Raw genomic sequence first — 14,712 nt, forward strand, 5'->3', positions numbered from 1 at the left:
CCTAAATGGGTTCCATTCAGACCTTAACATTAAGTATTTTACTGTTATGTGTCAACAAGATTCAACAAGACATTTTCACCTGGCTAAACCCAATGTTTAGATCTGTTGTGGTATTTATGCAAATTAGCACATACGTAATTAGATTATGCACCGTTTGTCCATGTTAACAAACAATTAAAAAAAATTGTAATACAATTTTTGTTTGTCTTGATGTAAGTAATCAACTCTGTAATATTCATGGTGATATCTAAAGGGTAAAATTTTTACCCTATTCACGTAAGAAGAAGAATGAATAGGTGTATGAATAGACTATATTTGGGTCTTCTTCGAAACTTTCCCCAATGGGATTCTTCTGGGCTTTTTTTCCCTTAAGTTGAGTTTGCTTCTGTTGCAATTTGTTCAACCTTTTTTCATAAAATGACTGGACTATAAAGCAGGACCATAAAGACATGGATGAGGAGTTTGTTGTGGAGGAACTGGACTGGCCTGCACAGAGTCCTGAGCTCAACCCCATAGAACAGCTTTGGGATGAATTCGAGCGGATACTCGAGCCAGGCCTTCGCGTCCTACATCAGTGCCTGATCTCACTGATGCCCTTCTAGAAGAATGGTCAAATTCCCATAGTACTCCTAAACCTTGTGGAAAGGCTTCCCAGAAGATTTGAAGCTGTTATAGCAACAAAGGGTGGACCGACTCCATATTAAACCCTACGGATCAGGAATGGGATGTCATTAAAGTTCATGTGCATGTAAAGGCAGACGTCCCAAAACTTTTGGCAATATAGTGTACATGTATATCTTGAGTATTTACCATTTCAAAAGCTTTACAAACCGATAATGAATCTGAGAAGCTCAGGGGGAAAATAAATGTTCAAAGAAACCGACAGTGATCTGTCTCAGTTGTCATAAGCCTTGATTACAGTTTTTCACAATTGCTAAGACATAATTTTCTCACAACATAAAACACAAATCCAAATTTTCAAACTAAACTCACAAAACTCAAACAATCGCTTCAAAACCATTTAACCTGTACTCAAAATCAAACACTGCTTTCAGATCATACACAAACGAGTCAATAATATAAGCACTAGAGATCATTTATTAGACACTACATTAAAAAATAGAGAACACAGCATCCAGAATGTTACAGAAAAAAATTTATACAGTAAAACATTTTCAATTACTTAAAGTATAGTAATTTCAGTTGAGTAAGGTGAATATATCATGTACTGTATGCACTGCAAGAATAGTATTGTACTGAATATTGAATTGTAGGCTACTGAATGTCTGTATACACACTTGCATACTGTAAAAATACTGCAGTCCAACTGCAAAAGCCAAAACTCTTAATGAAAAGCATGTTACAGTACACTCAAATACTGTAAGTTGTGCAACGGCAAAATCTAGGTCAATGAGAGATTGATTCTGCTTCAGCATCATGTCCTCCTGCTGGCTCTGGCCTGAGGATTTCATCCACAGCACAGGCTGTGTTGTCTCTCCCAGGCGAAGAGAAAACCCTCTAGTCTGACAGATCCAGCCTTGATAACACTCTATCTCATCCTCATCCTCATCGTCCACCGCCTCTTGTCCTCTTCCTCTTCTCCCTCTCAGACTGTTTCCATCTATTGTTCGTATTGAACTGGCTTATATTTTATACAGTTGGTTTGATCACAACATTAGAAACAAGAGTGTACAATTTTGAATCGTTGTGTGTAAATGATGACAACTGTGTTTTATTTGTGTTCAACTTTTGCCTCTTGTGTTTAGAGTTCTGCAAAAAGAGTGCATGAGATTTGCAGATAGTGTCTAACTGCCTTCACTTGTTTAAGGTTTTGCAGAAAGAGTAATTTATTCAAAAAATTGGTTCAGGCTATAGTGAGAATTTGGTTCAGAGAATGGGGTTTAGTGTATTAGCAATTGTGAAAAACTAATACTACTTAAGCAGAAAAAATAATTTAAACCTGCAACAAACAGCTAAGTGTCAGCCATAATTGCGTGTATCGTCTGATCATTAATATTTGATTCAAGCATGATCACGAAAGAAAGGTCAGACTACATGAGATGTTTATTGATTGTTGCGTTGTTTACTGGTTGTTTACAGTCGTTGTAACTGGAGGACGAGCACGTGCTAGTGATGTTACTTTCAGCGCGTTTTTGTGCAGTTTGAATTTTGTCTCAAATGCACCGTTGAACCCCTGATGACGTGGCGGTTGCCGATTGAGTGTCCGTGGTCACGTGTCAGCGTGGTTCTGATGAGCGGCCATATTAGTTCAGTTCATTCTATCACGCGACCGGGCTCACGGTAAGACGCTCACACACATATATTTATTATTTCATATTATACAGTGATGTCGATGTAGGACACTGCCGTGATTAAAGCAGCTCTTGTAGAATTACACCCTGTTCGCTCGGAGCATTGTTTCTATACTTTTCATTCAGAAGGTAAACCGTTTTTGTCGTGCTCATAATCATTAGCGTTGTTCGGGTGTTTATAATTGAAGTTAAACCATGTTCTTCTGCTCGCTGAGCCGAGGAGTGACCATAATTCCTCATTCACGCTGACTTCTTGTGTTGTAACTTAAATGCAGCTGAAGCATGGCGAGCGCGGCGTGTACCCCGGCCGGGCAGCAGCCGTTGCCCCGCGGCGGTAGCGCGACTCCTCTGAGCCCTGCGCGGATCTCCAGGCTGCGGGAGAAGGAGGATCTGCAGCAGCTCAACGACCGGCTGGCGGTGTACATCGACACGGTGCGCGGCCTGGAGACCGAGAACAGCGCGCTGCAGCTGCAGATCAGCGCGCGCGATGAGGAGCGTGCACGCGAGATCTGCGGGGTCAAGGCGCTCTACGAGACCGAGCTTGCGGACGCGCGCACGGCTCTGGACCAGACGGCGCGGGAGCGCGCGAAGCTGCAGATCGAGCTGGGCCAGATCGGGAGCGCGCATGAGCAGCTACAGCAGACGTGAGGCACTATATTCAAACTTCAATCTCATTTCTCTCTCTTACTGTATAATTGTGTGTTATGGGCATGACATCTATTTTGCTTTTGCTTAAAAATACACAAAAAATTGGAGAAACTAATTTTTTTTTTATTTCGGGGTCAGATAGCATTTACCTGTACTTTGAGATGCACCAAAAGGAGAATTTATTGGCAAAAACTGTAAATTCTGGATGTACTTGACCGAAAATGACTTCTATTTTTTATTAACATTAGACTTTTAATTTAATAAATTTTATCTAAACATCGAAAAAACTCTTTACAATAAGGTTAATTTACTAAACATTAATGTATTAACTAACAATGAGCAATACATTAGTTACAGTATTTATTAATCTTTGTTAGTGTTATAAAAATCAACTCTATCTTTTCGGCAAGATTAATTGATAATTGATTAATAGATTAATTGGCAGGTTTCGTGCAGATGATATTGTGCATCCCTAATGACAATAGTATAACAAATTTTTAAATATATTATAACTAAAATTATATAATACGTCTTTAATAGGTTCGAACACTGACTTAAAACGAGAAGATTTTATACTTTTTTGTTTTTTCACTATCATTACTGTATGGACTGCAAGATTCAGCTCGCGTCATCTCTGCAACGTGCCTTTTTCTTTATCACCAACTCCATCTTTGCTTGCAAAATGATAGACAATGATTCTCATTTCTTGTGATAAAGCAAATTAAATAAGTAAATGAATGATCAAATAAGTAAACTATCCAGCCCTGTGTGGGGATCCCCAGGCTGACGTTGACCATGGAGTGTGTCGGAGGCCTGTCGGCTCACTCTTTCACAATATTTTTTTTATTTCTAGTTTCTTGTATTTTGTGTCTGTTGAATTGGTCTCATGCTAACAGCAGTTTTGTGATGGTCGTGTTTGTTGTGAGACTCTTTAGTGAATCAGTTACAGGCTCACGTCATATGCTCATCTTGTGAATGAGTGTTTGTAGTGCAGTGTTGTACAGCTGTCTGGGTTGCATGTAGTGTTTAGTTTTCCTTGTTTGTCCATCAGTGTTGTGATGTGTATGTGTCTGATTGACAGGAGCAGCAGTTTGTGTGTTCAGTGTTTCTCTCAGTGCTCAGACTGAAGCGTCTCATTGGCGTGTAGCAGCTGGAGGAGGTGAATGTTCACCAGCTGTTTACCGGCCTCCCAGTGAAGCAGCTCTTTGTTTCCAACCTTTTCTCTGGACTGAAGCACATTAGATGTGTGTAGCACATGTTAAGATTATCAGAAACAGAAACTCATGAAGTGAGAGCTCGTGTCCTCCAGACGCTCTCGGCTGTGCGTGAGGCGTTCCTCTCATTCCTCACATTCCTCAGTTCCTCCGGAGAAGGAGACTGCTCAACACTAGTGTTGCTTGAAGACCTGTAAGCACACACTGTTCCTCAGGCTTCAGGACACTCTCTCTCTCTGGTTGAGCGATGTTGAATTACATCTTTTCATTAGAGGGACATTTGTTCAACATGTATTTTAACATGCATTTTGATCCCTAGCTGTGTGGCCAGTGAGAGCCAGCGCTAATGAGCCGACCGCAACAACAGCCTCTGATCTCGAGCCACAAAGCCAAAATCAAGCTGTTCGATCAGTTCAGTTTATTTCTTAAGCACATTTAATGACAGCAACGAGGTGCTGTACAATACAAAATAAAAGACCATAAGATGAGATAAAAGGAAACGGAGAAGAACAAAACAAGACATTACAATGTATTATAAGCCAACGAAAAGATATGTTAAGACTAGATTTGAATGCAGATAAGGTAGTAGCGGCCCTAATGTGGTTTAGAAGGTTTTTCCATAAAGTGGGACGAGCCGCAGAATAAGCTCGATCACCCCGACCCTTTAAGCCAGTTCTTGGGATTTGGAGGAAGTGTTGATCTTCAGACCTTACGCTTCGTGAGGGATTATAGTGGTGTAGTAAAACAGACAGATAGCTCTGCGCTTGATTATGTAGAGATTTATAGACCAGTAATAGGATTATAAACTCAGTTCTATAATTAACTGGCAACCCAATGTAAATCTTTCAGAAGGGGAGTGACATGCATACGTGTCATCCTTTCAGAAATTGTGCAGCTGCAATTTGAACCACTTGTAAACGAGAAATTCAAAAATTAGATATAACATAGTACATTGCAATAATCCAGCCTAGTCGTAATAAAAGCATGGATTGCAACTTCCAGAGACTTCTTGGATAGAAATGGCTTAATTTTAGCAAGCAAGTGGAGATGAAAGACCAGAACTAATCACAGAGCTAATATGTTTATTAAACTTAAGGGAATTGTCAAACTCCACACCCAAATTCCTCACAACAGAAGAAACAAAAGGTTGTAGATATCCAAGATTGATCTTGTTTCTTCCTGGAGAAAGAGGGGCCAAAAACAATTACCTCGGTTTTATCTGCATTCAAAAAAAGGACGCTTTTAGAAAGCCAACATTTAACCTCATCCAAACAGGCAAATACGGAGTTAGAGCACTCTGATTGTGCCGAGCCACGGGCAGTAGTGATGCGCGGATTGCAGTTATATCCGCGGGCGCTGCGGATCGGGCGGGTCAAGTGATAAAAATAAGATTCTGATTAATTTCGGGTGGGTTGCGGGTGGATGTAAGTCATTAACGAAAATATGAACTCCATTCTCTAAAATATAAGCTTTCTAAAAAAAATTCCCCGCCAGGCATTAATTTGCACTCTCTTTAAGATATAGCCTAGCCTATGCTGCACGGGGGTCCGCTTTTTTAAGCAGAAATGGAGCAGGTCTGAGAGTGAAGTAGGGCTGCATCTAACGATTATATTTGTTGTCGATTAATCTATCGATTATTTCTTTGATTAGTCGACTAATCTAACGATTATTATTCCGATTAATCTGATTATTTTGGGGATTAGCTGATTTATCCATTGGCAAACTTTACAATAAATAAGTACAACAATATATCAGCTGTATTTTGAAGAGGGTAGTGCATCTGTATATTATTTTAACATGAAATCTATGAATGATGAAAAAAAAATTCAGAAAGGGTAATTGTCATTTTATTATGAAATATGCGAACAGGAAGCATTTTAAGCTTTATTTTTAACTAATGGTACTATTTCATAAAATGTAAGATACAGTCACAGGCGTATTTAGGAAATGTGTTTAAAGGTTCCATTCCATGGATTATTTTAATTATTTTATAATGTTTCCAGGGGTGCCCTTATAATGTTAGTATGTTTTTTTTAGATCAAAAATTGTTATAATTTAGAAATAAAAGGCATATTTCCTAGCCTGATTTCATTCCCTGGTTTGAACACTCTGTTTGAAGGGGCGTGTCTGCTGTGAGACTTCAATGTAAACGCTCTCTGCTGTGATTGGCTGACATGCTTGCATATGAAATATCTGGCATTACATGTGGAACTATCTGGAAAACTTTTACTATTACAGCTATTATACGTTTTTACTATTACAGCTATCTGGATTAACGAATCGTGAGAAGTTTAAGTATTTAGATCTATTTCAATCACATAAAAGGTTGCAGTGATGATTAGCATTGAGCAGATGACAGTCTGTTGATCGCCTGAATGGAGATCTTATCAATGCAACGCAGTTTCTGCACTCACTAATGATTTCACCAATGCAAACATGAGGTATATAAATACAGTAGAGCTTCGTTGTGCAGTTTAACAGCGTCATTGATTTCATAACGAGGTTTGGCAAGTGTCCAGATAAACTCGCGCTGTGTGATTAACAGCTTGGGCGATTGGAAAGGGATTGTTCTTTGATCGCTTTCTGTATATTAATCACAGTTTAAGTAAGATTATTTTCATCCTACTAAGAGAAACGATGTGAAGTTGATCGCTACTTCCATAATCACAGTGAATCACTTACCGCTTGCTGGAATATAGTTGAAATTGTCCCCTTCGTCAGTATGAAACGCTGAGAGAAACCTGCTTGATATTATCCCAGGTTAGAAAAACAGTCCGTGGTGAGATGGACAGAGCAAACTAACAACTTCGAATTAAACTTTTGCGGTATCCGATTATAGATAAACATCAACCATGTCTGTTGACATTTCGCCATCAATACGCCTGTGTTCCTGTGGGCGGAGGTTAGTCAAAACACGGTTCTGGTGATGTCACTAATTAACCTGTTAAGCTGCAACCCCACTTTTGAAAAATCCCAAGAAATGACATACCCAAACTGAAACAGATACAGTTCATGAACCCTTTGTACTAAAAGCACAAGTATGATCTCATTTGAAAGCTGACACCTGGCAGTTTATTGTAATGTAGAATTAATTATTGTCATAATGAGAAAAATTGTTATAAATAGCTTCAAAGTTTTGTAAAGTTATTAGAAATTATTTTTTATGAAACATCCTCATGAAAATAAAATTGAAGTTGGCCCTGGAGCAATCTAGAAAAGCACTACAGCTAATGCCACATGTCTAAACATTTTATGTTTAAAATCTTAAGATAATAAGTCCAAAACTCTGTATTTAGTGAAATGTTTTTCAAGACCATGTCATGTGACTTTATTTTGATTTGATGCTAAAATGCTACTGATGTTTATTGTCATCTTCTTACCATCTATCCAGTATATTGTCTTTATTGTTTTGTGGTGCAAACGATCCCCATTCAGTCTCAGTCTCCCCCTGCACACATTCACACTTCTCCAGCCTGGCTATGGCTCTAAATATGCATTTCTTTTGTCTGCATTATAGTTACTAACGACTGGCTATTCACATGCTATTCATATGGTTTCAGTCACTAATTTCTTTTCTCAAAGTTCACCCTTACATTCTAAACTGTTTTAAATGCATTTCTTGAATAAAGAAACATTTCAGTAAGCATTCAAAAAATAATAAAAATATAACTTCTAGGTGGCAGGTGCACCTAGGGCTAGCTAGCATGTTAGCTTAGCACACCATCAATACACGACAATTTATGAGATTAAAACCATGTTTGTGCTTATAAACTTACTTTATAAAGCAAATCGAGTATTTTAAATAATTTTCTGTGATCTAATTTGGCTTCAGATAAAAAAATCAGACAGAAAATATACTATTGTATACTGTTCTGCGCAATGATAGTCTATATAGATTAGCATTACATTATAAATATAATCTATTATTATGGAAATACCTGGCATGGATTGAAAAACACCGGTAACTCAAATATTATAGCAAACATGTTTATTGTCTTCAAAACGACTGTATCTCCATTAGGGCTGCAACAAACGATTATTTTGATAATCGATTAATCTAACGATTATTAGAACGATTAATCGACTAATCGTCGATTATTTTGCAGACTAATCAGTAAGTTTGGAACGATTATTCAGCCTTTTCAATTAGTTAAAACACTGAGTTATACATATTCTAACTATAATATGAAAAAAGAAAATCACTTCAGCTTTTGAAATGGTTGGTTTAATGAACTTTGAGCAACTAAACAGGTCATTCTCTTTAAGTTTTCAGATTTCTGTCCAACTCAAATCACACACAAATGCAAAAAGCATTGGTTAAATATTCGGTTCTCTTTCAATAGAAAAAAATAAACAAAAAAAAAAAATTATCAGCTGCATTACAGACACACTTAAACTGCAAACAATTATTATAAGAATACAATTTTAAAAAAATTGACAGCTGAGCTGACAGAGACATTCTCATTCACCTTTTAATTTACAGTATAAAAAAATAACTGACATGATATTCTTCATAACATCTCTTTTTGTAAGTCTTCATGAATATGGAACAAAATACAGGCAAGTGATAAGACTGTAATAACTAATAGTTACAATAATAAAAACAGCCCTGACTCCTAAGCTCGATCAGGCTTTATTCTATGCAAAAATAATCATCACATTACTGTAATTATATTATTATTGTTAATATTATTGCTATTATTAGTAGTATTGCATTCTCTAAAAAGAGATTTACTGCTAGTTATTTACGTTAGCTTCAGCTGGAGAACATTCACCTATACCTCTCACTGGCTCGTCTCGTGCCGGGTTTTTCCTCTTTAAGTGTTTTAACATGCATGTTGTGCTCCCGTGAAAAGCAAGTTCCGCCTTGCATGTAGGGTAAACGTACCTATTAAGCTCACCAAAATCTACATTGAGACATTTTTAGTGCACAAGATATTGGTTTTAGTACAAGAAGTTATTTTAAAATAAAATATTAATCTCTCACACTATAATATTTCATTTTATTTTAAATGACAAAAGTATTTCAATTAAGATGTACATCATTAAATATAAAAAGTCTGGCTGTGCTTAATGGGTACGTTTTGTACCCTTTAAGCACACCCCTGTTCCCAATAAGCTCACAACAAGTTTTATTAAAAATTCTTGTTTATTTTAAACAACCTTTTTAAGGAATAATTGAAAAAAGTTTTATTTGAAGGTACAGAGTCAATCACAAAAAAACAGAACACTAAAATCAAGCAACAAGGCATTCAATTTGATCAGGTAGCCTATCCTATTCATAGTGACGTGTCATTCAAACTCATTGCAACATCTAGACTAGTCCACGTTCAGCTATGTAACCCATATTGAAAAATCAAATAACAAAACAAACCAATGTGCTCCTTAAAGGGATACTCCATTTTTTTTGGAAATAGGCTCATTTTACAACTCCCCCAGAGTTAAACAGTTGAGTTTTACCGTTTTCGAATCCATTCAGCCGATCTCCGGGTCTGGCGGTACCACTTTTAGCATAGCTTAGCATAATGAATTGAACCGGACAAGACCATTAGCATCTCTCTCAAAAAAATGACCAAAGAGTTTCGATATTTTTCCTATTTAAAACTCGACTCTTCTGTAGTTACATCGTGTAATAAGACCGACGGAAAATGTAAAGTTTAAATTTTCTAGGCTGATATGGCTAGGAACTATACTCTCAAAATCGCACCTTTTCATTTTCCGTCCGTCTTAGTACACGATGTAACTACAGAAGAGTCAAGTTTTAAATAGGAAAAATATCGAAACTCTTTGGTCATTTTTTTGAGAGAGATGCTAATGGTCTTGTCCGGTTCAATTCATTATGCTAAGCTATGCTAAAAGTGGTACCGCCAGACCCGGAGATCGGCTGAATGGATTCGAAAACGGTAAAACTCAACTGTTTATCTCTGGGGGAGTTGTAAAATGAGCTTATTTCCAAAAAAAGTGGAGTATCCCTTTAACTCTCTGGGTCAGAGCTTTCCTGTCTACTCCAAACTTCTTGGACAGATACGACAGGTTTCTGATGGCTCCTTCTTTGTATGACATGCCTCTTTCATCTTTGGGCATACACTATAGTTTCGTCTAGCTTTTGTCATCTTAAGACTGTGAAAATAAGTTTATTAATCATTTTTTTGAAGATTAACATAGTGACAACCATCAGTTAATATTTAAATTCTGATTATTAAGTATTTACATAGACGTTTAATGTGGGTGAGCTTAAAGGGAGCACACACTGTGCTTAATTGGAGCAAAAACATTTTTTAATTAATAAATATTAAATTAAAATTTAAAGGAAAATATTTAGCTAAATTAATAATCTAGGTAATGTATTAAGTTTATACCAATTTTAATATGAACAACTATTATAGACAATATCTATGAAATTATGCTTTTTCTAATTGATGTCACACTGAAGCTGTGTGATTGTCATAGTAGTGCACCCTTTAAGCTCACCTAACAATAATATGAATTCTTTAAAAATTACAGCAGTTTAAAACCACAGACTATCAATAAAATGTAAAATTATAATATTATGGATTTAAAAGTACAAGCCATTAATTCCTGTGAAGTAATATATTAATGTAGCACACAATCTTATACAGCTAATAAGCTAGCTATGTTCGTAGCATCTGGGCTATGTTGCTAAAACTATCTTTTAGATCTAACTGTAATTATTTCCCACATCCAGGTTCCAGGTTATAATATTCAAAAGTCTAAACATTAATCTCTTAATTTTGCAATAAGAAGATGTACTTCAAAATAAAGGCTTAAACATATAAAAAATGCACATCTGAGGGGCTCCTCTTCTGGTGAAAGTTTTCAGACAGCTTTGAAAATAGCCGCCAGACAGTGTGAACACATGGACACACATATCTCAGTGTGCAATGGTCTGATTGGTTTAAAATTACAGGAGGTATATAGTAACAAACACATCAATTGGTTAATACATCAAATAGGATAATACATTGCTGTTTCTTTTTATAATCTGAGCTCCAAGATGGTAGTGTGCTTAATGGGTACTTGAGCTTAATAGGTACGTTTACCCTATTGCACACGACAGCATTCTTGGTTTGAAGTTTTGTGAAACTTTCACACACCATGCTAGTTCGGATTCGTTTGCACTCCGTCATAATTCGCGCTGTGTTTTCTTCTACCGCAATAGCATTTGTAACGGCTGCATTACACTCTAGCGCTACAGCGCCGTAGCGGTCAAATCGCGATATTGCAGGCCCTTACATTAGGTCACGTGGGATCAAACGACTACTCGACAACAAAGATATTTGTCGACAATTTTTTATTGTCGACGTTGTCGACAATGTCGACTAATCGTTTCAGCCCTAATCTCCATGTTACAGCCATAGTTACAGCGCGATCTGTTGTTAGCTGTGTGTGTGTTCGAGGCTTCCTGGATTGTCACATGATTATGGCACTTCATGTTCTAATACTGTGCACAGGGCCGCGAGGGCGCCCTCAGGCTATTGGTATGAATTGAAAACACATTAACAGAGTATACAAACGCTCATAATGATTACATCGACGCATTTGGGTATAAATTCAATAAATATTATTCCTGTCTATAGAAATCTGATGTAAACCTATATTGATATATTCTCATTTCTCCAAATCTGCACATTTTTTAGCTAAAAGCCCGGAAGGACGTTGTTTTGTGTATCGCTGTCATGACGACGGCACGGGAGTTTTTTTATGAATGAAAGCGGCTGACGCGCATAATTCATATCAAAGGTATCGACTCATTTTTTCATTTCATAACTCCTGACACAAATTAAGAAATAACTGTCGCTATAAGTTTCTCAGAATACAATAGTGGTCAAATTCTGAAACTTGAGTCTATATCTTTGTAATGATGTATAGTTTGTCAAGGTATAACATTAAATCTGATAGTAACTTTGAACTATTTATAAAAAAAAAACGCTTCAGTGCGCCCGCGCTCTGGCAACGGTTAACAGGTTAATATAGTCTGTTATTAATTACCGTAGTGGGAGTATGATTTACTCAATTAACTTGTCCGAAAATGCACTTGTGTTTATCTGCAAAAAGGTTCACATACACTAGATTGCAGCCTAGGCTACTGTTAATGTAAATATAACGTTAGTCGTTTGTTTTTAAAGTCTACATAGAGACCTGCGCGGGACGGATTTCTCCCTTAATAATTTCTAAAAAAGCTGACATCTCAGTTCATCGCGATCTCACAAATCTGTTATTATAAATGAAACTGGCTGCACAATTAATCTTTCATAATATCTACACTTTGTTTGCTATAATCAGATGATTTGCCAGTGTGCAGAATTCAGCACTGAACAAAAAGTCAATTTTGAGCGGTGAGGGGATTCTATAAATGCATCTGATTTGCGTTCAAGAAATCAACACATTGTCTGTGATTGGCTACATTGTTCAACGCTGCAAACATTTTATAAATAGATAGACTCTGGCCTGTAAATCGTTTCTATTTTGTTTGTTGTTGCTTTTGTGCAACAGATGAATGACAATTTATGTTTATAGATGTTCAATTTATAGATAATTCTATTTTGCGGGAGTCTCGCGAATCGTTTTATTCTCCCGCAACCAGCACACACACACACGGGTGCATTACCGCCCGCACTCGGCCATCAGATCCATATTTCCGCGCCGCACTCTGTTACGTTGGGTCCCACGGGAGTGCAGGTCTCCAGTCTACATGTTTATACACAACTTTTAAAAACCGTAGTTTAAAGTATTCCCATACTTTGGATGATCGTGGTCTGTCATTCTCACCATGAAGCAGAAGCCGCCATTACTCAATATTTAAACGTAAATAATTAATGTGACGCGTCGACGCATTTCATGCGTGTCGACTTATTTTCATAGTCGACATAATCGATGACGTCGACGCGTCGTTGCGACCCTAGAGTGAAGTACAAAAGAATTCAAAACAAAACAGAAGGAAGGAAAGAAAAGTACCGTGTGGGAGCGTTTTAACGAAGTGGTTAACAAGGATTAATCGTGTGTGTAATATGCAACGGCTGTGAAGTGTGTGCGTGTGTTCGCCTGCTCGAGAAGTCACAGTGACAGAAACGATGAAATTCTGTAAAATTCTTTTAAAGAAATGTTCATTTAAAAGCAGTGCTCATTCATCAGTGTATTGTGTTACCATTAGAGATGCGCACATCAGCTGTTGCCGAGTCCGCTGTTGGAGGTGATGATCATCCATTTACGCTCCATCCATCCATCACGCATAACACAACAGAATAATTTTGTTTTAGAGACATTACAGCTTTTTGATAAAGCTCTAATTGGTTTCCTTTTAAAATGTTTCAGCTTAAATTTGTAAACAGCAAAATAGCTTTCTGAATGTTGTGTGTACAGAAATATTGTCAATCGTGATTTATTTTTAGACAAACGATCTTGCGATGTACTGACGTGCACACGGAGCAGTCACCTGACACACGAGAAACGGTCTCCAGCCTCTGATGGTGTGTGTTGTGTTTGTCACAGATGTGCTAAGAAGGACGCGGACCTCGCTGGCGCTCAGGCCCGACTGAAGGAGGTTGAAGCCCTGCTGAACTCTCGAGAGGCGGCGCTGAACACTGCGGTGTCCGAGAGGAAGACCCTGGAGAACGCCCTGACAGACCTGCAGACCCGCGTACAGGAGGTACATGAGGCGCACACACACGAAGCATGAAGGATAATGGGTATATATATGATTTTTTAACTATTTATTTGTATGATACAGCTGCAAATAAGTATTTGAACACCTGTCTATCAGCTAGAATTCTGACCCTCAAAGACCTGTTAGTCTGCCTTTAAAATGTCCACCTCCACTCCATTTATTATCCTAAATTAGATGCACCTGTTTGAGGTCGTTAGCTGCATAAAGACACCTGTCCACCCCATACAATCAGTAAGAATCCAACTACTAACATGGCCAAGACCAAAGAGCTGTCCAAAGACACTAGAGACAAAATTGTACACCTCCACAAGGCTGGAAAGGGCTACGGGGAAATTGCCAAGCAGCTTGGTGAAAAAAGGTCCACTGTTGGAGCAATCATTAGAAAATGGAAGAAGCTAAACATGACTGTCAATCTCCCTCGGACTGGGGCTCCATGCAAGATCTCACCTCGTGGGGTCTCAATGATCATAAGAAAGGTGAGAAATCAGCCCAGAACTACACGGGAGGAGCTGGTCAATGGCCTGAAAAGAGCTGGGACCACCGTTTCCAAGGTTAGTGTTGGTAATACACCAAGACGTCATGGTTTGAAATCATGCATGGCACGGAAGGTTCCCCTGCTTAAACCAGCACATGTCAAGGCCCGTCTTAAGTTTGCCAATGACCATTTGGATGATCCAGAGGAGTCATGGGAGAAAGTCATGTGGTCAGATGAGACCGAAATAGAACTTTTTGGTCATAATTCCACTAAACGTGTTTGGAGGAAGAAGAATGATGAGTACCATCCCAAGAACACCATCCCTACTGTGAAGCATGGGGGTGGTAGCATCATGCTTTGGGGGTGTTTTTCTGCACA

At 38.0% G+C, this 14,712-nt stretch overlaps 1 protein-coding gene across 3 annotated transcripts in view; it reads left to right on the plus strand.

Annotated features, from left to right (window-relative positions):
• Nucleotides 1-2,243: 2,243 nt before the first annotated feature.
• The window catches only part of lmnb1 (lamin B1), a 37,050-nt gene continuing 24,581 nt past the window's right edge, over nt 2,244-14,712 (plus strand). Inside the window, exons 1-3 of one of the 3 annotated variants that reach the window (XM_081354755.1) lie at nt 2,244-2,301; nt 2,588-2,956; nt 13,685-13,841. In XM_081354755.1, the coding sequence (XP_081210881.1) occupies nt 2,595-2,956; nt 13,685-13,841 (519 nt within the window). In that variant the 5' untranslated portion in view covers nt 2,244-2,301; nt 2,588-2,594. Of the gene's footprint in view, nt 2,442-2,587; nt 2,957-13,684; nt 13,842-14,712 lie in introns of all 3 variants that reach the window. The other 2 variants (XR_014029303.1, XM_081354754.1) reach the window with 2 other exon arrangements.

Source organism: Scardinius erythrophthalmus (genome assembly GCF_964197995.2).
Source record: "Scardinius erythrophthalmus genome assembly, chromosome: 23".
Classification (NCBI taxonomy): domain Eukaryota; kingdom Metazoa; phylum Chordata; class Actinopteri; order Cypriniformes; family Leuciscidae; genus Scardinius; species Scardinius erythrophthalmus.